We start from the raw sequence: 26,037 nt of genomic DNA on the forward strand, positions 1-26,037 counted from the left end.
TGTCACAGCTCTGCTCAAAGACCTCCACTAGAAACGGCGTCGTGTCAACTGTAAGGTTTTTCGGATTCCTGGATGACCCGCCAAAGGGGACTCGTGACACCACGTGAAAGCCTTCTGTCGGAGTTTCTTTGTGGGAAGATAGAGCTTATTCCCACAAAAGGGCAACCTGTTCTTTACTGTCCGCCCAGCCTCCTTCTGAGCCCACACCTGCCATGCAGCGCTGGAGGCATGTTCCCACACTTTCTCTAGGAAGTTTTCTACCTTAACAGCACAAAGCACCTTGGATGTGTCGATTATGGATTCCGGAGTCTTGCGGTGTTCGGGGTTACCCGTAGTTTCCTGCCAAGACAAAGAATCGGCTTTGCGGTTCTCCACCCCAGGTCTGTAAGTAATAACGAAATCGTAGCCTGCAAAAAACAACATCCATCTCATCTGGCGCTGAGATAAATGCCGAGCGGTCTTCATGTATTGCAGGTTCCTGTGATACGAATATACTGTGGTGGGTTGACTAGCCCCCCATAGGCAATGCCTCCATTCCTGAAACGCCTTCTTTATAGCCAACAGCTCTTTCTCGGCTATGGTGTAATTCCTCTCGGCCGGGTTCAGTTTCTTTGACAGATAGGCCACTGGGTGTAGCTGTCCTGTATGTTGATTCCTTTGCGACAAGACCGCACCTATTGCTTCATCTGAGGCATCCGCCTCCACTATAAAAGGATGCTCTGGCCTTGGGTGTGCATGTACGGGGGCCGTGGTAAATGCCTTTTTCAGAAAGATTAAGGCTTCTTCAGCTTCGCCGGACCAGTGGAATGACACCCCCTTCATTAGGAGTCGAGATATGGGGACGGCAATTTGGGAAAAATGAAGGATGAACCTCCTGTAATAGTTTGCAAAGCCCAGGAAGCATTGCACATCACGTATGTTCTTGGGAGTGGGCCATTCTTGCACTGCCTTAATTTTCCTCTCTGCCATGTGTAAACCCTCAGGGCACAACATAACCCTCAGGGATTCCACTCTCTCCACACCAAACTCACACTTGCTCAATTTACAGAATAGCCCATGAGCACGCAGTTGGGACAGTACTCTACAAACATGGCTTGCGTGTTCTTCCACCTTCTTGGAATAGATGAGGATGTCATCTATATACACGACAACAAACAGATCCACAAATTCTTTCAGGACGTCGTTTAGAAAATACTGGAATGCCGCCGGGGCGTTACAGAGGCCGAACGGCATAACCGTATATTCAAACAAACCGTAACGGGTCTTGAAAGCCGTCTTCCACTCGTCACCCTCCCGGACGCGTACCAAATGGTACGCTCCTCTCAGGTCTAACCTAGTGTAAACAGAGGCCTCCCTCACCTGGTCAAGTAAAACTGAAATGAGGGGCAACGGATATCTGTTTCTCACAGTGTTTTTATTTAATTGGCGATAATCCACACAGGCCCTCAAATCACCATTGGCCTTGGCTATAAAAAACAGTGGAGAAGCAGCCAGAGACCTTGAAGGCCGGATAAAGCCTATTCTCACATAATTATCCAAGTATTCACGTAAATGCGTGGTCTCTGGCACAGACAATGCGTACACCCTACACACCGGAATCGTAGCTCCGTCCACCAGGTCAATGCGGCAGTCATACTCTCTGTGCGGTGGTAGTTGTTCAGCTCTGATCTCACTGAACACATCACTAAACTGGGAATATTCTAGGGGTATCAGGGTCTCCTTCTCTGACGCGGTGGCGACTACGTGTGGATGTGTCAACGCCGTAGCCGCTGAGAGCTCTAGGGGTACCAGATGACCTCTGCATTCCTCTGAAAGGAACCGGATGGTCTTAGTTCTCCAGTCTATGGTGGGATTATGGTGACGCAGCCAAGGCATGCCTAAAATGACCTCGTATTGCGGGCTTCAATAATGTTCAACGACAACTCATCGATATGTCTTTCGTTATTGACAAGGAGAGCCAAACAGACAGATTCCGTTTGCTCTATAATCAGGCCAGAGTTCAAAGGTTTACCATCAACCGCCAGTACCTCTTCTGGCGTCTCTCTAGATACTCTTTGTAATTTATGGGTCGTTACCAGACCATCATTAATAAAGTTTCCGGTAGCCCCGGTGTCTATCATAACCTTCACTTGATGACACTGTTGTTTACACTCGAGGCTCATAGGGAGTACTATGTGGGACTCTGTGTCCTGTTAGCCCGTGGTAGCTAAAGAAGGGATCTTCCATGCTTTCCCTGACGCCCCTTCTCCCTGAGCGTCTAACGCTGATACGGTTGGATGCGAGGTAGACACAGCCACCCTCTTATTCCGCGACCATGCCCCCGAAGTCTTTGGTTTGGAGGGACATTCCCTCACGTAATGTCCCCCTTTCCCGCAATACATACACAACCCATGCACGCGTCTACTTTCCCTTTCTTCCCGGGTTAATGGGGGTCGGACCGCCCCTATTTCCATGGGCTCCGACCCTGGCACTGACATATCTACAGATCGACGAGGGAGCCTATCAGATCGCGCGGATCCTCTGTCCCACCGCTTCCTTTCGCCCCCTCTCTCAGACATTCTGCCATCCAACCGTAAGGTCAAATGAATCATCTCGGTACACGTAGCAGGTTGTGGGTCTATTTGGGCCAACACATCCTTTAACTCGTCCCTTTAACCCTGATAAAACAATGACATTCTCTTTTCCTCTGGTCAAGCCGTCTCGGCCACCAACCGGTTGAAAGTAGTCAGATATGTTACCAAATCGTTCCTCCCTTGCTTAAGATCCAAGAGTTCCCTGTCTGCGCTAAAGGTGGTGGCCCTTCGGTCGAAAACCCTCTCAAATTCTGCCCGAAATGCAGCCCAATCTGAAAGGACCGCATCATTATTCCTTAACAACGGGACGGTCCAATTCGCCGCATCCCCTATGAGATAGGAAATCGCAAAAGCGACTCGCGAATGGTTGTTGGGAAACGAGGCCGGCTTGCAAGAAAAGTGCAGCATTATCTGTGTCAAAAATACCTGAATTTTCAACGGGTCCCCCGCATATCTCTCCGGACTAGCCAAAGGGATAGGCGGAGGCACCGTAACCTGTATCTGTGAAGCTACTGTGGAGGCGTCAAAGGGGTTCCGAGACAATCTCTCCACTTTATCCCTCAAGGCTGCTGTCTCTGCCTTCGAGGCCGCCAATTCCTGTTGCACCACTAATAACGCCTGAAGAACGTCATCCATGGAAGCCATTTTTTCCACCACCCCTGGATCGGACAGAGCTAAATACGTGGGCGCGTAATTCTGTCAGGATACGCTCCACAGGATCCAGCGGCGGTAGAAAAAAGGTCCACCTCCTGATATCACCAACACCCCTGGATATTAGACAGGGTGTTCGAGGGATCAGGCGAGGGAAAGGATAGGTAAGGGACATCAGGGGAATTAAAACCTGTAACGAAAAAGGACACAGATAAAACAATTATGCAAATAACACTCATTCGGTCTCGCTAAAGAAGTCGGATGTACCTGGGAAGGAACAAGGCTGTCTACCATCCTATGAAGTATACCCAACGTCCGTCGATGAGAACCATATCTGCAACGAGACACGAAAAGTAATAGCGGTACATCCCATAAGCCATTCAATCATGCGAAACTGGTACACATACACATACGTACCCCCAGGCACTAACTCCGCTGGAGCAAACGATGGTACTAACTAAGGGAAGTAAGCCCCTCTGCAGAGGCCCTCTTCCAGGATGCAGGAGTGAATTACGAATTTCATAGAGCAGAGAAGACAAACCGCTTTCTTTCTCCAGCCCCGGAATTCACTGTTCGAGAGACCAATGTATTTGCGGGGTGGCTTGTTCTAGTCACAATGATATTGCACACATCCTTAGAGTGTCTAGGATATAGGATAATGTTTGAAAAATGAACACCAGCATACACGGAAGTACGCGGTTCCTTCACCGCTGTACTCCGCTATGCTTTCCCGGGTTTTACGGAATGCCAACACAATACACCACCATGGAAGTACGCGGTTCCTTCACCGCTGTATCTCGCTATTGTACCTCTGCAGTCCCCCAAACAGTCACAGGGCACTCACGGTAGTACGTGGATTCAAATCACCGCTATACTCCGCTGTGCAATGGAAAGAAAATAAACGAAGAAATAAGGAAACATGGTCTCTAGTCTCCTTACACAGGAATACGCGGCAGCCGCTCGCCGTATCCCGCTATGACGAACTCCAAAAGAACCCAGAAACCCCGTGAATGGCGGCGGCCAATTCACGAGGCTACTCACAGATCGGGCCGCGTCGTCTCCGAGCCCAGAGACCGGATCCAATCTCCGCAAGGCCAGGTCAAGGCTTCCGTTACCAGCCCGCAACTCCACTACCAGCGAGGACGGGAGCAACGTCAGAATTACGCGCTCTGGCCCGCGCATACCCAGCGCCTTTATTCCCTCCCCTTAGAGCATCATGGGAGTTGTAGTTTTTTCACAGGGATTCCGCAATGTAGGCGCCGCTGCACTTGATCCCTGACAAGGCATGCTTGACATGAGCAATTTGACGCCTGTTGCTTAATATGCAAGTGGCATACAAGATCCACAAGTACAATGGGCCAATACCGGTCACACCTCCTTGGTATTTGACCAGTCCTACAGGAATCCATTACAGATGGTTTTGCTTTACAGTTCCCACCAGAAAAGGTAGGAATGCGTATTAGGAAAACAGTACTTCAGAATACAGGCACTGAGTCCATCTACACCATCAGATACTGTTGGCCCAACTCCTAGCTAGCTCACAGTGCCTCACCCAAACCCTTACCTTCACAGGGTTAAAGGTGATTTTGGCAACCTCGAACATGACCCTCTAATCCCCAAAGGAATCGTAGAAACAGATTTTACCCCTTTCGTTGGTTACTCATTGATGTTCTTTGTAGACATAAGAAAGATATTAAGAAAGTTTTTATTACATTTATTGGAACAATTGCATTCTTGTATAGAGAGAATGAGCTGCAATCATTAGGCAGATGAAACAAAGCAGTGTAACCAGCATTATGAACATGGTGAAAAGAATGAACAATCCTACCATGGCAGCAGTCTATATATTTTCCTACATAGCACTACCCCAACTCCTAGAGCATAGTGGGTGTACACTCCGCCCGATCTCTTAGGTTAGCCCGAAACCCCATACCTGAATGACTTGGTCTACAGTGGATTGTCAATCCCTCTCTACAGGTTGCGGATGGAAGATCATCTTTAGCAGGGTTGCATGTCGAACACAGCAGACGTTCCAGGTCCGTCATGGCTGGAGTTTACCCTTGGACCCGTAAAGGAACAGGGCACTGTTTATATAATAAACCCACTGTGTCAGAAATCTAGCTTAATTGCAATGATGTGTGTAGATGTTAGGAGCAGTCTTCGAGCGGGCAATGGAAGTACAAGGATATCTCTTACTGTTCCTAGCCTTGAACGAAGAGTATAGATTATGTACTAGGACAGGCTTTCTAAAAAAAAAGCAGCATGTATAGTGCGTCTTCGCAGAAGAATATCATGCAAGCAAATATATAATAACAATCTAGCTAAACGAAGTCTGCTAAAATGTATAAAATACAAAACTAAAGCAAAGAACCAACGTGAGTCCAAGAGGGCCTCACTCCCTTGGCCGTGAAAAGACTGAGCTTCTACATAAACTCGTCTAAAACTAAGCATATAATGAGTACCAAACACGTTCACAACCTAAGAAAACCAAATTTTTATTAAACAATTTGCCAAATAAAAAAAAACTGTTAAAACAATTTGTAAAAACAAAGGCCGAATTAAAACAAAGGAGGCTTCCAAGATGTCATCCAAATTTTCAGTGTCGAGGGAATCCAAGAAGGATATTTCCACAATGTCTGTATTGTTTAGTTACAAAGAACACACGTGGTCTACCAGAGGCATGTCACCCTGCTGTGCACCCACATTAGAAGAGCCAAGTTCACCAAAATGTTGAGGCAGTTTTGTGCACAATAACATTTGAATTTCAGAGGCCAACTTTGCTACTTGTAGTTCAAAGAATAAACGGACAGATAGAAGTGCCATGTCCTTCTGAAACAATTAGGCTTTTAATCTACTCGGTTTGTCAAAGTTAACCTTCAAGGTTGCAATGGAATAACCATAAGCTAACTCCGGAAACCATGTGCGTTGGAGGAAACCGCACAAAGTTGCAGCAAGTGACTATCTTAGAGACTGAAATCACATATGAGGCACCTGTTCTCATCCCACAGCAACTTTAATCGTTCATCATCAAATAGCTTCTATTCCAAAGCAAACTGATGCCTGGACGAATTAAAGAAGCTGGTAATCCCTACTCGTAACATGACAATTTGGCCATCAAAGCATTACATGCTTCGGGAAGTGTCACTTGTTTACAAATCAGTGAGTAGCCGAGCGAAGATTCACATTCGTTTCCTCAACCCTCTTGTTCCCCACTGACATACTTGTAATCAAAAGGTAGTGACCATACTTGGTGGATACAACTCTCTCCTAAAGACTCATATCTACCTAGTAGAAAATGTTTTCATGCAAGATTTAAATTCAAACATTTATATTGGGAATGAGATCACCCCATGTAATAACCATATGGCAGACGATGTCTTGGCTACAGTGAATGGAAACTGTTCTAATTTTTCAATATTTAACATTGTATAAGTAGCGTCTTTATTAGCCATTAATTGTTGCCTATATGTTAAATTAAAAGGCAAAAATAATTGTGTTCTGTTCGGGTATTTCCAGGGCACGCAGCATGAATATAAGACTTGTAGTGTCAACTGAATAATTGACCTAAGCTGACTCTGCCCATAGTATAAAGAAGAAATGTCATTTTGTATAATGTCCATTGCAGATGATACAGTGGTATTCAAATTGTAAATATGAGTTGCCAACGTATTCATGCTATTATCACCAACAGCAAATGCTTTTTCCAAATTTTCTTGGTCAATTTACCTTAAAGGCACAGCGGCTTCCATTTGCGACTTTTTCCATATTTCATTATAGTTAGCATAAATAAATCTTTTAGAATGCGGGGACCCAACAAGAAATCTTGTAAATCCTTGTCCTCCGAAAAGAGAGATAGATGTTCTTTTACTGCAGACAAAGTGAAACGTTGCAACCATTGCTGGCACAATTTTCCTACGGAATAGATAGTAACAACTCCTGAGTGTTGCGACTGGATGTAACAAGGGTCAGGTCTGCTAGCTTTAAAACCCCGGGTAGAGTTAAAAAAGTGCTTTATAACCATTTGTGTCCACTGGCCACAATAACCACCCATGAGGACCTGAAAGTGTTGAATTGTATGTACCATTTCGCACCATACTATTGAGCTGTTCCTCAGTGTAATTTAATAAATGTTGCCTATTTTCAAAGCGGGCAATTGAAGGAATACTGGGCTAGTTCATTTCAGCTAGACCCAAACAAGTGGCCTGCTGCTCTGTTTTATTTAAGAAAATCATTTATTTTGGAATCAAGCAGGTTCTAAACCAAGTGTCTGTTCCCCACACTTGCCAATATTTTGTTCCCCAGACTGATTTTAAATCAGTAGTATATGTCCAATAATCATAGCCTTTCAGGGCCAGCTGGCAAATGAATGAATCTGAATAAATCAATTTTGTTTCGATAAGCATATTTTGTTTGCCTGTGATGGGATACGTTTAAAATAAAAGAAAACAAGATCTGAAAGATTATGCCCAAAAACATATGTAAATTTGTCCTTGTATGTTTTGGAGCTATCCACTGGGGGAGTCGGGCAATGTTCCCATTGTGTACAATTGAAAACCATACATGAAACACTAGCTCTGTGTAAATAATGATGTGCATAGTGATAACAAAACATCTCTCCATAGTTAGTAGAGTTTAGGTACACATCCTCCCTTTTAAATACAGTATAATATTCAAGCTCAGAGAGTATTGAGTTAACTGTTTTTGCATCCCAATGATTAGAAATAAATCCAAGTGTAATCACGTCACCCATCGCAAACCTAAAGATGTAAGGAATCTTCAGTGTCTCTGTAAGACCAAAAGGATCATATGGGACCTTATCCCAAACAATTTCATCATGTATTGGAAAAGCAGAAATGATCACAAGGGACAGGTTTCTTTGCAACTACCACTTCTGCACCAGAGGGTTCTGGGAGACAATGTCCATTTATGAACAAGAAAATAACAGTCACAAATCTAATCCAAAGATGAAAGAATAGAAATGAAATGGCAATCCAAATGTAGCGCCATGGAGGGATCAGATAAGCGTGCTTTAGCCAAATGAGGAAAACAGAAACACCATGCAGTGAAGATTCAGAAGAAAAGTCATCAACATCGACAAAGTAACCAGAAGCAGTCTCCTGAAAAACAGGAGCTGTGGTAGGCTAGAGACAACTGGAAGACACCTCCAAAGGTGGTTCATCATAAACAACTGTGTTTTAAGTAACAGAAGCAATTTGTTTATTTACATCGGATATATAGTTTGTGTTTGTAGCGGTAACTGGAATCAACAATAGTTCATTCTCCTTCCTCCCCAGCCGGGGGGAAACAACATTGGTATTGGTTAAAACTTGTAGAGGAAGTTCCTGTAGGGTAGTGAAAGGGGTCAGGGAACTACCCAGGAGTCCTCATGGCCTAATATGTAGTACTATTCACATGATGCAATTTAACTTGATCAATAGAGACAAGTCGTTTGTCTTTACAACCAGCAAGGTAAGGCAAAATCACTGTTCTTTACCTTGTATGGCAAGGACTAGCACCGGTGCACAGTATGATGGGTCACAATTCTTTACTGCAATCTTCTCTCAAACTAGATCCCCAACTTTTGGAATCCAGCCCGAAGACACTTGTTGCTCCTTCACTCCTTCAGTGGCAAACCTTTTGAAGAGGTTATTTAGGCCATCTCATCCTGGAAGTCGGAGAATTCCTGTAAGACAATGAAACGTTCATTTATGTGAAAAGGTGTATCTACCGCCACTGCGCCAGGTCTGTCAAGATCTGGAACATACATCTGGATGCCAAATAAGACCTCATATGGGGTTCTTCCAACAAAAGATCGTCTATTTAATGCTTTCTGAACTCTATACAAGTGGCTTTCCAACTATGACCTGAATCGAATACTATAGATGTGAGGATTGCTTTCAGTCACGTTTTTTCCTCCACTCAATCAGATTTCCGTCAGGATGATAGGGTGACGAATAATGCACAGCCACACCCAAGATTGCCATAGTATCCCTGTAAGTCCTAGAGGGAAAAGCAGGGCCCTGGTCTGAGTGGAATGCAGCTACTACGTACTTGCCGATGAAGACTTGCAAATCTTTAATGACCGTGGGAGCGTTAGCTGATCGTTGTGGCCACACCTACAGGAATCTTTAGCATGAATCTGCAGCAAGTAGAATGAATTTGAACGCACCATCCAAATTTAGAGGACCACACTGGTTTAAATACAGGCAATTGAGCAGTTTGTTTGAAAATAGGAGGGATGTCTGCAGTGGGCTTCATTGTTGGCAGATGTTGTAACTAAAACATACTGCTATGTCTGCTTGTACAGACCAAGCCACCAATAGCATTTTTGTAATAGTGAAATTGTGGCTCTACAGCAGCATGGGCAGACTCGGCACCCTCATGGGCAGCTATGTTTAATTCTAGTCTGCGGTCTTGGTTGGGGTTCACATGATCACCTACCCCTGGAATGGTAGCAAAAGGAATATTTTGGGCACGTAAGTGATAGAAATATTTTGCTGGATATTTTTTAGGTAAAGGGGTACCATTGCACAAAGCAGTGACTCCAGCCATGATTTCTTCATCTACCCTCGTGTGAGAATGAGTAATTGCAGTTACTGTTGCCTTATTCGCTGCTGATTTGCCAGCCTTATCTGCCATTGAATTCTCTACAATATGTATTTCAACTTGCTGATGACTCAATGTGTGCATCAATTGAGCTTGTGGCAAACTGTCCTTAAGTTGTGCTACCTTTCCCCAGAACAACTTGTGCTTGATAATATTTCGCTTTGAGTCTCTGAATCCATTTAGGCACCAATAATGTACGTTTTCATTAAAAGACTGGACACCTTAATATTAATCACACACAATAAGTGTGGGGAATTCAGGATCCGTATTCTCCAGTGCCAGAATTAATGCTTTTAGTTCAGCCAGTTGTGAAGTACTGTCCCCAAAGTACAGGGTCAGTTTTTTAAGGAAGGAATTTTCTATACATCGTGACAACGTGTACTGCAGTGCAAGACGCAGATTATTGGCTTTTTGTGTCTAGAGCAGGCTGGGCTAAACCATCAATGTATATGATGTGTTTTTTACTGATCAAGAGGCAAAATGGTACTGGGCATGGGGTATTCATGTTCGTATTGGACGAATTCTTGAGTTTGTAATGTTGGGTCAAAAACATAACCTATGCCAATAGCCGTCAGGGAAGTGGCCCATTGTATCCTTCTAGAATGTAAGGCTTTTGTGTTAGGAATGCTGGCCTTTGTAACAGCCTCTAAATCTGGGACCGGGGTCACAACAATGACCTTGAGCAAGTGGTCTTTCCTCTATGACACCCATCTGTACTGCAGTTAGTATTTTTTCAGTAAATGTGTAACGCATTTCTGCATCTGAATATAGATGTGATTCATATGCAATCAGCACTGTGTCACCTTCATGGAATGTGGTATATGTAAAGCCAATGGCATCCGCAATTATACGGATGACTACATTTGTTTTGTTGACACGTGTGTAAGTGTTGTGATGCAAGTATATCAGTGTACTGGTCTGAGTATTTGTGTATGTTCTGATATCCAATGAGTGTTGGAAAAATAAGGACGAATTAAATTGTATAATGGTTTTATGCGTTGTGCATAATCTGGTCTATATGTTCTCCCAAAATTGAAGAATTCGAACAAGGATTGAATTTTTTTATGGTGTTTGGAGGTTATAAAAGAGTACATTTCTGTGGGAAATGTGGCGCCAGAATCTTGCCATCATTTGGTTACTCGTATCCTAGGAATAGGACACTGAGAAAAGCAATTTTAGTGTTTTTGAAATTAAATTTGTAGCCTTGTTCAGCAAATCCCTATACTATATGATCTACTCTGACTAAATGTGTGTTTTAAGTCATCGTCCGTCAGATATATGTCATCAGCATAGGCAAATGCTTCTTGGTCACTATCGTGGCAAATTGACATTACTCGGGCAGCAAACAGTCAAGGACTGTTCCTATACCCTTGAGGTAATCGACAGAAAGGCGCTGTGAGCCCAGCACCGAGAACGCTGTCAAGTCTCTGCTTTCAGGTGCTATGTTTTGACAGAAAAAAACATTGGAAGTCTCCAGGGTTGTTTTGTATGTTTTACGGACAATATTGTTCATTAAAGCTGTACTGGGTGAATTTTGTATTGCAAATGTGCATTTATGACAGTTTAAATGTCTAGAGGCTTAACCTATGCGATAGGAATGATCTTGTTTCGCTACCGAAAATAAGGGATAATTCATAGGCAATACACAGGGTTCAATAATTCCCTGGTGCTAAAGTTGTGAGTGAATTTTTCTCACTGGAGCTTTCACTTCATGTTTAATGGGGTATTGTGGTAGCACTTGTGGACTGGACCTTATGCGTATAATATGATAAGGCGACTCCTTATCTCAGCCAACATGGTTGCGGTATAATGCCGGGGGCTTGTACAAGAGTCGATTCTGCGGAATAAGCTTGTTTAACCTCTTTGGGGACAAGCCCTGAAAATGAAGGTAAAATTACTTCCTCTCCTTGTGGGACTGTTTTTACAAACTCCGTGGCCAATCGACCTCCACTAAGACAACATCATCCCCAAGTGTGACATTTTCCCAGAATATTACCCTAATGGTCAGCTGTATGTCACCCTCAATTTGTATGTTTAATTGATAAAGCCTATCTGGGGTGTGGGGGACTGACACATTGATCTGTTGTTTCGACTTCTATAAAGTCATCAGTTGCTTTTGCATTCAGAAACTCCTGAACATCTGGCAAACTATCGTGACCTCTGCCACGCTGTCTAGTCTAGTTAATGCCCACGTCTTGTTCTGAAGGAGAGGTCTCAGAATAAGTGGCATATTTTGTTGAAATTTACGCAATCACCTTCTTTTTAACATCTTGACTGCAGCGTGAATTCTGCCGCGGTGCTGGTGATTTATTGAGTGGGCGAGCTTCGGACGGCCCCTGCCCGTCCTCCGCACAGGCCCACTGTGACTGCATGGAAGGGGTTAAAATTGGGTTTTTGTAATGGAAGTTTCTCTTCCTTTTTAATGCTAATGTCTGATGTGGGTTGTGACTCCTTTTTCTGTTTCACATACTCTTCTTGTCTGCTCTCTGATCGACCACCCTCTCTCTGATCTTTTATCCGATGAATCCTGAAAGGAACAAGAACGACGTGCATCAGTGTACTGATACCTATCAGGCTGTTTAATATTATCACGGTTACGTAAATTATAACGTCTAGCAGAAATCTCCGGTTGCATTTCTTAGAAGACTCTGGTGCTTGTTTGCCATTATCCTTTTCTGAACTGCCTCTAAACTGTGGCTTCTTTGGTCTGGCTTCCAAATTATCTCTACCCATAGATGTATAAGATTTTGCATTAATTTTTGGTAACTCGCGCTCTTGGTGTACTGCTGAGGCTCTGTCGTAATGCCAGTGTTGCTGTTTCCCCTTTAATATTACTTAGTATAATTGAGGATACTTTAGCAAAATTGCCAATTAATTTAATCCCCAAAAGCCAGGGCAGGGGCTGCCCCATATTTTTGTTGAATTTGTTTTAGCACATCCGGTAAGACCGCAAGTGAGGGTGTACCATGTGTTATGGTTCATATTGCAGCAAAAGCTGTACCATAAGTGACACAGTCTTCAAGTGTGGGAACCATCCCAAGTAGCAAGCACATGGTGACAATTCAATGTTTATCTTTGTGTCCCATATGGGGCAGCACAGCTTCAAGCTGATTTTTTTTTTGTGCATTCCAGAATGGAATTTCTGCCCATCTGGTAGGAATTTTGCCCATAATAGTGTTGATAGTTACTGGGCTTATTGTATACACAGCTAACTGTGGCTGTAGAGCTTGAACAGCCCTTACTGGGACAGTTGTTGTTCTACGCATAACAAACTGTGTTAAACATCTATATAGTGTAACTAAACCAGTATAGAGAGCACATACGTCACCTACATTTAGTGGTGCTAAATTTGTGTATGTTGTGTAGGTCACTAGGGCCAGCCAGGTAGCTCTCTCGTTGCTGGGGAAACCATTCTAATGTTGTTTAATATATGTGGTAGGGGGCCATTGAACCAATTTTTATGTTCCTGAAATGTTAATGATATTTCGAAGTCGTTATAAGCTCTGTATAAGTTTGGTAAAGGAGCTTCATTGCAATAAAGAAATGTTTGTATGATAGCATTTATTGCTGGAAAAGTGACCCAGGAGTAGTATACTTCAGTTTTATGAGCTTTGTGAACCTCAGCTACAAGGGTAATATCTCCACCCCCATTTTGTAGCCCATGTAATTTAAGTGTGCTGTAACAGCAGGTCTGCAATTAGCTGGAATATTAATTTGATTTGCCATTGTAGTTTATGGAATTCATAGAGGAAATAACTATAGTGGGGTATTCTTTTAAAGGTTCAGGTTTGAATAGCGTACAGACAAAAATAGGTGCTTTTGTATCCCTAACACCACGGACGTCTCTTTATAAAAGGTAAAATAGAGTACCTAGGGCACACACAAGAACTACTCAGGAGACCCGTTTAAAAGGTACCTGAACTAAGAACATTGGTGGAGCCATGTTATACGGTTCCTACTAGAAAAGGTAGGAATGCATATATGGACAACAGTACTTAAGAATGCAAGGACTAGGTCCATCTACACCATCTGAGACTGTTGGCACAACTCCTAGCTAGCTTACTGTGCCTTACCAAACCTCTAATCTTCCCGGGATAATAGAGGTTTTTGACAACCCCAAACATAACCCTCTGATCTCCAAGGAAATCTTGGAAACAGATTCTACCCTTTTCTTTAGTTACTCATGCATGCCCTTGGTAGAGAAAGATACAAATTAAGTTTTCAATACATTGATTGAAGCAATCGTATTCTTACATAGAGAGAATGAGATTCAATTATTTGGCAGATGAAACGAAGCAACCCTCTACCTGATATCTTAGGTTAGCCTGAGACCCCATAACTGAATGACTTCATCTGGAGTGGATTGGCAACCTCTCTCTGCAGGATCAGGATGGAAGATCAGCTTTAGCAGGGTTGCATATGGAACATAGCAGACATTCCAGGTCTGTCGTGGCTGAAGTGTCCCCTTTGACCTGTAAAGGGACAGAACACAGTGTTCTATTTTTAACTTTTCTTTATTGATTATAATCACACAATACAATTACGTAATGCATCTTTAAGCAATGGTTACTGGGCAATTAGGTAACTAAAGAGGGTACGCATATTTGCATGAGAGCACATCATGACTTATATAAAGGAAATAAAAAGAAAACGAGACACTGTGATGCATAAGCTACTAACAAGCTCCACCCATCATGCCAAAGTGACATTCATGACCGCCCAGGGGAAACTAGCAGCTAACAACCATTTGTGAACATATTATGACATTTAATGTTCATTGCTGCCCACTTCTCCTTCCGGCTCGCCAGTTTCTTTACCTATCAAATACTGCTGGAATGCGCCCCTATAAGATTTTGGTACGGATTGCAGTGGGAGAAGTTCACCATATGAGTCCGACTGCGTATTGCAATAAATCATGTCTTTTGTCCATTCTTCAATTGTGTGGATCGGGCCCCTGCCCCACCTCATTGCAATAAGTTTCCACGCCAACAGTAGAGATATCGCCACCAATCGTCTAGAATCTTTGTCAATAGCTTTGGTATAACCTAGGAGAGCTAAGTACGGGTCAGGGTTTAGCGTGAAACTAGTAATATCGTTTATCATCTGAAATATTTTCCCCCAATACTCCAAAATGCTAGGGCCGTACCAGGCTAAGTGCACGAAATCAGCCATCAGTTCCGAGCAACGAGAGCATGTGGCTGTCTCTTGCAAACCATATCTATGTAGTATGTTCTGTTAATTAATTTGAAGTGTATTAGGCGATGCCTATCATTCATCAATAACTTTTTCATCATCTCACAACAATATTGCCATTCCTTGTCCTCAATCACCCGGTCCAGGTCCCTCTGCCAGTCATGTCTAGGTTTTGAAGACCGTACCGACCTATTTGCTTGCGTAATGTTATACATTCTCGAGACTAATTTTGAGGGTGAGGGGGTTTTGATAACATAGCAGAGGGCATGAACCTCTGGCGGTTCTTGCAAGGAGTTTCCTAGAAGTGTTTTTAGAGCGTGCTGTAGTCTAAAATATTGACAACTAACCAACATTGTAGGAGTAGGGCCCTCTGCTGTCAGCTGCTACCAGCTGCGGAATTCTCCCCCTTCGAAGAGGTCGCCTATAACAGTGGTATTAACATTGCTCATGGCTAGGATTACCCCACTGTCTATGCTGGAAGGAAGCCAAGTGCACCACTCTATAGGGGTCAATCGAGAATATAAGATAGCGCCAGCTTGTCTGTCCAACAGGTTACGCCGATGCATGTGTGGTAGCATTAATAGAAGCTAGAATACTGTGCCTTCGGGTTGGATTTCTGAATAGCGCCTGTGGAAGAATATCTGTCTCAACCGCAATTTTCTCTAGAAATATATGAGGGGGGGGGGAGTGGGGCCGTGTAGCCAGGCAGAGGCATGTGAACACGTATGGCAAAGTGAGAATTTCCCATTTTACTCGGGGTTGTTTGCCGGCCCAGGCTAATTTTATCATGAGGGACCTTATTTTAGTGAATATGTGCTGTGAGAGTGCCATGGGTACACTCTGAAACAGGAATAGCATTCTGGGAAGAACGACCCTCCTCATCAATGAAACACGTCCCAGCAGGGAGAGTGATAAACTTATCCACCCAGTTACGTCCTCGTCTAGCTTGCCTAATGCTTTCCCATGATTGTCGACCAATACTACTTCTGGGTCGGTATGTATCTGAATCCCCAAATAGCGAAAAGACTCTGTTGTCCAGGCCAAAGGGTGCCTCATGGTTGGAGGAAGGGTAGATGAGGTCAATGGAAAGATCAAGGACTTATTCCAGTGAATTTTTTGTCCGGACAGTTGTCCAAAATAGATCACTTCATTCAAGACCGGGGTGGGGAGGGTAGCAGGGTCTCTGACATATAGAAGCAAATCGTCTGTATAGGCAGAAACTATTAACTGGTATCCTGGGAAGCGCACCCCTCTGAGGCTGTGATATTCTCTAAGTGCGCAGAGCAGTGGTTCGGACACCAAAGCATACAAAAGTGGAGATAAGGGGCATCCCTGGTGACTGCCCCTGGATATGGGTATCGGAGCCGTCACCATATTTCCCAGCCTAACTCTAGCCCTCGGTGCTTCATATAGAACTATAACCAGTTGGAGAAAGACTACACACACACCCACCCGCCTGAGTACCATTTCCATAAAAGGCGATTTGACAGAATCGAAAGCCTTTTGGGCATCTAGGAAAACCGCAGCTGTGTTGCTTTTAGGGTTGATATGCTGAATTGCGGCAAAAAGTGTTCTAAGGTTGGATGTAAGGTTGCGCCCAGGAACAAATCTTGCTTGCTCGATCCCCACTAGATCCGGAAGCAGAGGAGAAATGCGATTGGCCAGTGTTTTAGCGAATAATTTTGTGTCTATATTCAACAGGGACAAGGGCCTGTATGACGAGCATTCGCTAGGGGTTTTGCCCGGTTTGAGGAGGGTAACGATCATTGCCTCGTGAATTGAAGAAGCATCACCTTACTCTCCGCCATCTCTTCAAATTGTGTTACAAGATTTGGGATTAGAAGGCCTGGAAAGGCTTTATAAAAAGCAACCGTCAACCCGTCTGAGCCCAGAGCAGAGCCACTTTTCATTGATGATAAGGTAACCCTAATTTCCCTGGGGTCAAGGGGAGCCATGAGATGTTCCCTATGGGAGTCTGTGAACCAGGCAAGGCAGATATTTGTCAAATAGTCCTCAATGGCGGGACCAACTGGGGGGATCCGTGACCTATAGAGCCCTGCATAGTATCTGCTGAATCTGTCTGTGATGCCTTTTGAGTCATATATCATCCTACCATCCCTAGGGGAGCACTGCAGTTTAGCTAAAAGGGCACCTGGATGTTCGCCCTCCCCATACACACGAGCTGTGGCATACTTGCCTATGTGCTTGACTTCACTATCTGCTGTGTCCTGATATTCTTCCAATAATACTTTGATATTTTTCAGTTTCTCAACATTGCCCGTCAGCTGGTGCTCTCTTTCCAGGACCGCGATATCTGTCTCAGGTTTTGTGAGCCCTCTTTGAATGGATCTGAGAACTCCCACATGCTTTGCTATTGTCTCCCCTCTTATTGTCAATTTAAATGCCTTCCAAACAGTTGAGACGGCAGGGACTGAGCCTATGTTCTCACTAAAGAAAGTGTCAATAGCCGTGGCTATTTCCGAGTGAAACACCTAATCAAGTAGGTAATACGCCGGAAACCTCCACATAAATGGGGCATTTCTCATTGTGGGGACCGTCGGCATCAACTGTACTGGGGAATGGTCTGAATATGTTCTGGGGAGCGGTTCCCAGTTCGACACCTGAGGGACCAGACTTCTAGAAACTAGCCAGTAATCAATCCTGGTGTGGGTATCGTGTGGGGCAGAGTAGTGAGTGAACCCAGGAGAGACAGTAGGTCGCTGCCTCCAGACATCCGCTAACCCAAGCTGTTCCATCAGCACTGTGATAGCAATGGCCGCTGAGGCAGGCTTCCTCTGCAGGCCCAGCGATCTATCTTTATTGGGATCAAGTATACAATTATAATCCCCCACACAACTGTGGCAGCTCATTGGTGTTGAGCAAGCGTGCCGCCATCGCCTGAAAGAACTGTGGATCATCATAATTGGGTCCATATATATTCACTAGACGAGTTCTAAAACCCTCTGCCTGACAACGGGCTACAACAAATCTACCATTAGGATCGACCTCCTCTTTATGCAAGGACAAGCCTTATTTGGGTTAACCCTAAATCTGAACACCCCTAGCGTGCGAGGTGAAACCGGCAGCGGAAAAAAGACCCTGCAATCACCGCCTTGTGAGCATCTTATTTTGCGGTGCTAAATGGGTTGCTTCAATCATTGCTATGTCTACATGGTGTCTTTTCAATAAGGCTACGACTTTTCGCAGCTTACGATAATCATTAAGTCCCCGGACGTTCCATGTCCAGAATTTAATCGTCTTAGACGTCCTTTATGGGATTTGCAAACAATGTGCATTACACAGTTCATCCCAGTGTGGTAGGCCATTACAATGTGCCTAACTAAACTCAGTGTGCCGTAACTTGCCCTAAGTGTACAAATAGACATCAACGCATCCCTCCCCCCACCCACTCTATGCTGACCCCAATATGGCATAGTCGATCCCTCAGCCTCCTCCTACCCACAAACATGAATCAATACCACAAAACATACATTCAATAACGTAAGCAATCCCAGATGTCGTAGGTGGAATACACACCGGGGCAGATGTTGCCTGCTAAGCATCAAAAGTTAGGTACCAGAGCCTGTACATCTATTTGCTCCTCAGTTCTATATTGTGCACAACATTAGCAACAGTAATAGTGCTGCCCATAAACTCCCAGATTGGATACCATAACTGGGCTTCCTCCCCACACCATCACACGATTAGAGGCGCACCACTGTTCAGTACCAAAAACAGAAACACATTCAGTGGAATTTACTGTTCTTCAGGATCTGGAGAATAGTCGTCCCGAGAGGAGCGGGTTTTTGGAGATCCTCCACTACGTTTGTCGCTCTCTCTTCTTTTCAAGAAGTGCAAGACTTGTTTGGAATCATTAAATATGTGTGATTTACCATCAGCAGGCACCCTGAGTTTTGCTGGGTAAATCATATATTCCAGGTTTAAGTCTCGCAGTTTCCGTTTAACTGGAACAAATTGACGCGCGCCTCTTGAACAGCTTGCGTGAAATCCGGATAAATGGATATCTCTGTGCCCTCATATCATAGTGCGGCATCCCTGTCTCTATAGTTGAGCACCCCCGCGATAATAGGGCGAGGAGAGGCCCCCGGGACCGGTCTGGGTGCAAGGGAGCGATGGGTGCGCTCAAGGATGAACACGTTCGAAAAAGTGTCATTGCCCAGGAGTGTATCCAGCAGTGTTCCACAAAAAGTTCCATATTTGGGATGTCGGAAGATTCGGCAATACCCACTATGGGCAAATTGTTCCTCCTTGATCGCGTTTCCAAGTCCTCAGCTTTAGACTGGACTGAGTGGAGGAGCTTTTTTAGCTTTGTGGTGGAGTTCAAAGTCGAGTTTAGCATGTCCTCTGTGCCCGACACCCTCTGCTCAACTGTGTCCAGTCTTGCAGCTTGTTTGTCCAGCCTCTCTGACATTCTGTCCATCCTGAAGGAGAGGGCGTCGATCTTCCCATCGATTTTCGTTCGGCTGAGTTGCATGGCCATGAGAATCTGTTTCAGATCAGTCGGCAGCAGTGTCTCCCATCTCTGATCCAGACTCCGATGCATTCTTATTGGTATCTTGTTGTCTGAGTGTCTTACGTGGCTTGAATTGCAACTTGGATTGCGATTTCTCTCTGCGGCCCAAGTTCACCACTGGAATAAAGGTAAGATGTCTTAGTAGCTTCACGAACAGCGGAGGCCTAGAGGACCCTATGCAAACCACCTCGCAAAGGCAACTTCAGCAGAAGCCAGGACCCTACCAACTGGATGCACCAGAGCCCCCTGCACCCCCCAAGATGCACCACCGGCCTGTAGGTAGCTATTATTGGCTGTCCCCTGACCACAGCAACCGCCTTGCAGACGCAATGCACCCGAGGGATGCGAGTTCATTCCGGGTTCAGCACAGGAGCAATGAATGGGTACCCCTACAAGAACTCCAATTCCTCCAGACCACGCTGACCATGCACTACCTATGTGTGCAGTGCCAGCACTCGGGGATGCAGAGGGAAGGAAAATCAGGCCCAGCAGCAGACCCCTCAGGAAGGAAGCACAGCAAGGCTCAACAAGCCACCGAACCCCAATTCTGCATGTGGCTGACCGGCCAGCGTCACAGGGAGCCGCAATGCGATCCCGGCAGCGGCCGCAAGGAAAGCCGCTCCGCACCGAGTGCACCAGACCAATCAGGGATTGCCTCCCTGTGTATCTCAGGAGACACAAGCCAGACGTAGGCCCTCGCTGCCATGTAAAGAGGACTGAAGACCTAGATCGCGCAATGCACCGTGATCTCGACAAAGCGCACCTGTCCCCACGCTCCAGTGTGGAGCTCCAATGGCACCTATGATTCTCAGTGTCTATGAGGTAGACCCACCTCGGTATGCACTGCGGATATTGAGAAAGTCTGAGTGGCGGGGGGACAGGTATCACAGTGGTCTTCCCAGCCGGTGACGCAGATAGGAATCAAGGCTACCGTTGCCCAGGTCAGCGTGCATTTCCCACAGTTTATTTATTGCGCTTAATGTGCTGTTGATAGCGGGAGGGCTCCGCCCAGCGCCTTGAGACCCTCACGGGTGAGTAGCACACTTTATAAACCCCTATTTGATTGATTGATAAGGCCAAGCACGGGAGTAGCCAAGGAATGCGTGGGTCGCCGCCTTTACTCACTACAGCAGTCAAGGGTCTGACGACGCTCTAGGCGTACCCAGCGGGCACGGTGGCTCCTCGTCTTAGTTCCGCACCCAGGTCCAGGAATCAACAGTGCTCCAGCCGCTGCGGCGCCGACGTCTTGGATCTACACCTCAGGCGAGGAGCGGGCCTAGCGTGCCATGGGAGCTGCAGGAATGGAGGCCAGCCCAGCAGCGTCAGCGAACACCGCCAGGTAGGCCGTGCGTTCCCCACACCAGGCTGGATGTAGGCCGCAGCACTGGGTCCAGGCGCGTCCCCACCGCTAAGCTGCCCCGCTCTGGTTTTTCAGGATATATCAGCAGCCGTCGTGTGCCCCAGGCACTGGCAACAGCAGGGGGACGTTATAAGATGAAAGGAAGAGCAGGATCGAGTCGGATAGGAATACTACTCGAGGAGATACCCTAAAGTGCAGCCATCTTGCGGCCAGGCAAGCTCCTTCCCCCCCCCAGGGACAGAACACTGTTTATATGATAAAATCATTTTGTCATAAATACAGCTCTGATGCAATGATGTATCTAGATGTTAGAAGCTTCTTCCCAAGCAGGCAATGCCAGCAGAAAAGATCTCGTACTGTTCCTATCCTTGAACGAAGAGTACAGATTATGTAGCAGAAAACAAGAGGCATGGACTGCGTCTTCGCAGAGGAATATCATGCATGAAAATATATCAACAATCTAGCTAAACGAAGTCTGCTCAAATGTATAAAATATAAAACTAAAATGGAGAACCAAAGTGGGTTCCAAGAGAGCCCACTACAGTTTAAAGCAGCTAATTGTACGTGTGAATGTCAGTCTAACGAAACGTCCAAAGGTTGGTAAGTAAAATGCACAAAGAAACACAGTGGGCTCTTAGATGCAACAAAAAACAAGGAACCCAGGAAAGAGCACATTGGAATTATCATGTTGTGGGCATTTGCATTAAAGTGGGAACATGATATTTTTCCTCCTGCGAGGTGTGGAGTGCCAGAAACCCCATTCCTGCTTGGCTAACTCAAACTTTTATCCTTTCGAGGTAATTAAAGTGAGTACACAGCGTCCAAGTTTCCATTCCCCATGCATGATTAGCTCCACTAGGCCAGGTTATTTTGTATGTTCTGGTACTTGTAATCCTGTTTATGACATTATACATTCAGGACAAGCACCATAACGCAAAAAAAGAATCTCGACTGGGTGAACTGCTCAGGCTTAAAACCAGTAAGTAATTTCTGATATCTCTTTTACTTCTTCCATACTTATTTTTTCACTTCTTCCTTAGAAATACTTTATGATTCTAAGAAGCTTAAAAAAGCAAATTTCCTTACCGATTGTCCTTCAAGTACAGGGAGGACAATAGTAAGCTGGTCTTAGAGTCCTTGTCTTTTGTGGTTTTACAATACTAAGTCTCATTGTTCTCAATATATGAAGGCAAACTAATTACACAAACTACAGAGATTGAAATGCTAAAATGTCTCCCATCAAACTCCGGACTAGAGGTAATTGTAGACATAATGCCACACCCTTTATTGCAGCCTGGGACAGAAGAGTTCTTACGGTGCTAAAGTGAATATTCAAAAAGGCTTTGACTCTTTGCATTTTGGTAAATAGTGATGGATTTTACTTTGCTTTGGAAACTAAAAGTGCCATAATGCAAATAAATGACAAAGTGAATATTCAAAAAGGCTTTGACTCTTTGCATTTTGGTAATAGTGATGGATTTTAATTTGCTTTGGAGACTAAAAGTGCCATAATGCAAATAAATGACCAGATTAGGTGAGCTACGTATGTCTGATATGGGACAGCTTGGAATCTCTTTAAGAGAGGTGTCCGGATTCTAAAAATCTTGTGGTCCCCTTGAGGGTTGCAAAGACATTAACCATTCCACTTAGTTTCCTGGACGCTTATACTTACAAAGTTTTATGTTTGTGAGCTGATTGAAATAGAAATTAGCTTTTAAACTCTGGACTGGAATTTGACAATTTGTTGGTGCTTGTTGCTCGGTTCAACAGATCTTAATACCAGAAGGAACTCCAGACTCTGACAAAGCCATGTTTTTGCATTCTGGGATTTCCATGAATACTAGCCATGCCCCTGTTGCTGCCATGACGTCAACAATGACCAGTATCCTTTGCACACAACTTTTCATGTTACTTTCCCGCAGCCTAAATGCTTCTGAGCTGCTCAAGATCTGTTTGAAATTGACTATATTCCATACTCCTATGTGAGTCTGACAATCGCTTATACTAGCACCATTATCAGGGAGTCAGAATCTGTGCCACAGGACCTGAAGAGCAGGCTTACATTGCAGCCAAGGGGAGTTGGTGGAGGAGTATAACGGCATCCCTGATCTCCAGAATAACACAAAATGATGTAAGAACCCAAGCCTGGTGGGTAAAGACGTAAATACTGTCCATCAGAAGGGGCAGGAGAGCAAAACTCTTCCCCAGGCAATAACACTAAGGCTGCCAAGAACCCAGGCCCAGCAGGCAAAGACTGTGGCCACCTGGGGGCAGTGGAACAAAGCATTGCATACCCCCAACCCCTGCAGTAACACAAAGGCTTGCAGGAACACCAAGTGCTGGTCCCAGCAGTGATGGGCAAAGCATCTGCATGCCCCACCCAACCCAACCACGCCACAATAACACAAAATTCCTGTCCGAAACCAAACTTGTGAGACAGAAACTGCTGCCCTGACAGGGATAGGAATGACAGTGTATCGGCATTGTCCCCACCCAAGCAACAGCAAGAGTCCTGATGAGACCATAACCCTACCAGCAAAGATGATGCGAAAAGAAAAACATGTCCCCATCCCCATTAACACAAATTGCTACCTGTACCCTAATCCCAGCAGTCAAAGACTGTGATCCCAGCATGGCTGGGGAGCAATGGCATGACAGCCTACCCCTGCAGTAGTAAAATGGCCCTCTGGGATCAGATACCAACCCCTCTAGGCAAGATTTCTGCCCCCTCCCGCTGGAAGGCTGCTGATGCATGCATAAGCATGCGCTCCCTTCATCTGTAAATACCTCAAAGGCCTGTTCCTACTGCAAGGCCTCAGTAGGTACTGGTCTGTGTCACGCGACACTAAAGAATGGGGGACAGGGAGCAGTTTAGAAAAAAGACTAGGTTCAGTTCCGTTGCTCCCAAGTACTAACATGTAATCACTGTGTGGTAACTGTTCAAAGACCCATAACCAACTTGGTTACGTTTGAGAGAAAAATGGAGGAAAGGAAGGTAGTTTCTATATGTGGGGGCCAGTTGATGAAGGTGGGGGAATTTCTCCTTTGGAAATTAGTGCCCTCACGCACTCTTGCGAGTGTCTTGCTTCATCATCGGGCGTTGCTCCTCGTGTGGGTGGCGCTGCTGTCCCCCATGGGCCCCGCATGCACAACTGCGGCATCTCCTGAAAAGATCTCCGACAAAGAGCCCTCTCGCCGGGCCCGTGGGGGACAGCATCGCCACCCCCACGAGGAGCAACGCCCGATGATGAAGCATAACAATCGCAAGAGTGTTTGAGGGCACTAATTTCCAAAGGAGAAATTCCCCCACCTTCATCAACTGGGACCCACATATAGAGACCTTCCTTTCCTCCATTTTCCTCTCAAACGTAACCAAGTTGGTCATGGGTCCTTGATTTAGGAACAGTTACCACACAGTGATTACACTGGTCTGTGTCACCCACATGTGAGTTCTTATCCAGTCAGATATTGCATGTGCTAGGTGCATAAATGTATTGGTCTGGGCAAATGCATAACATAGTGTTAAGTGAGCGTGAGTGGCAGAATATCGTACTCTGTGTAATTTACTACATGCACCATTCCTTTCAGTGGTAAAATAAAGTATTATCATGTTAGCCCTTTTGGAATCAATTTTCCAAAGAGAGCTTTCTTATGAGAAGTGACAGTGAAGTAATGTGAAACTGTCTTATTTTCTATAAGTCACATATTTCAAACTTATGCTTTTTTACATTGAGAAAATGCAATGCTGCAGTTTCCTAAAAAAAAAACTTTTATACTACGTATTAAAGATATATTTGAGGTGGGGGTGAGTGCTTCCATAACGTGTTGTGGCAAACATGACTTACAAAAGAACAGCTTTATATGGTCTCAATGTGAGAATCTCAGGGGCAGTTGAAGTATTTCCTGTAATACCCATTGTTTGCTGGGGCTAATTAGGCTCTAACACTCTTGGTTTAACTGTTTTACACACAGGACTACAGTGGAGACTGGAGTATGGAAGACACCATCAAGCGAATGCAGAAGGGAAAAGTAAGTGGCTTGTGGATTCAACCATGCTTGTGCTTGGTCAGCTTTTTCTCTTTGCCAAAATGTCTCCTTATCTGAACACCATTCCAAATGATTAGTGCATAGGTCTATGGCTCTATCAGGCCTTACCTATCAATCGCTGAGTGGCTTGATGACTTTCTTATAATGTGCATTGCTTGTCAAACTGTGGTCAGTTTATCATTCCTAGATGTATTTGCATGTTGGTTCAGTGCTATATTTAGCTAGGAATGTTACCATGTCTGTATTTATATCTGTTCCAGCTGACTCTGGGTACAGCTAATGTGCTGAAATGTACAGAAGGGTAATAACCCTGCCAGAATGCCAGTTTGCAGCATTTAATTATTTTATGCATTAACCTATTTCTTCTGATAACTCCTCAATTTGTTAGTTGTTCACTCTGTGCATATTGTTTCTTTGCAGGTCTACTCCTTGGAAAGATTTCGTTCCTTGACAGAGAAACTGGGGCTCCTGGATGAAGCAGTCCGATTGCATGATGGGAACGTGATTACAGCAGTGAGTAGTAGAGCTTAAAGTGAGAATCTGTTCTCTTCCTGGGATAATCTTGTTTGAAAGCCTCTAAACAATAGATCGATCTTAACCCCATGCACCAAAAGGCAGTGCACATAGTAGCAGGAATGGGAAGTAGCACTTCTGGGTCCCTTCCTCCAATTTAAAGATTCAAGATAACCCAGTCCCCAACATTGCAGCTATGGGTTCTATGTATAGTAACCACACCCAGTCCTTGAATTGAAGCCCAAGTCTGAACTTCTGCAGCACTTTGAACAGAAAATGTCCCCATTCCGTACAATCAAATGCTTTTTCAGTATCAAGAGACAGAATGGCAAGGGACTTCCCAACACTGTCTACCCATTGCAAAAAATCTAACACAAATTTGATCTGATGCATCTATGTGCCTTGAGCCTTGAATGATCTGGATGTAGCAAGGAGGTATTTACCAGGAAAAGCCTTTGCCAGAATTTTAGCTTTGAACGGAATAGAGATAGGACGCGCTGATGAATGCTCTGTGACCATTTTACCCTCTTTGTCTATAAACAGTGAAGGTACTCAGACAA

General features: G+C 44.8%; 1 protein-coding gene across 2 annotated transcripts in view; it reads left to right on the forward strand.

Annotated features, from left to right (window-relative positions):
- Positions 1-26,037, forward strand: part of VIPAS39 (VPS33B interacting protein, apical-basolateral polarity regulator, spe-39 homolog) — a 360,975-nt gene that overhangs the window by 88,463 nt on the left and 246,475 nt on the right. For both annotated transcript variants that reach the window (XM_085626643.1, XM_085626644.1), the window contains exons 7-8: positions 24,890-24,946; positions 25,385-25,477. In XM_085626643.1, coding sequence (XP_085482769.1) covers positions 24,890-24,946; positions 25,385-25,477 — 150 coding nt within the window. The remainder of the gene's footprint in view (positions 1-24,889; positions 24,947-25,384; positions 25,478-26,037) is intronic.

The sequence above is a fragment of the Triturus cristatus genome, chromosome 9 (genome assembly GCF_964204655.1).
Source record: "Triturus cristatus chromosome 9, aTriCri1.1, whole genome shotgun sequence".
NCBI classification, from domain to species: Eukaryota; Metazoa; Chordata; class Amphibia; order Caudata; family Salamandridae; genus Triturus; species Triturus cristatus.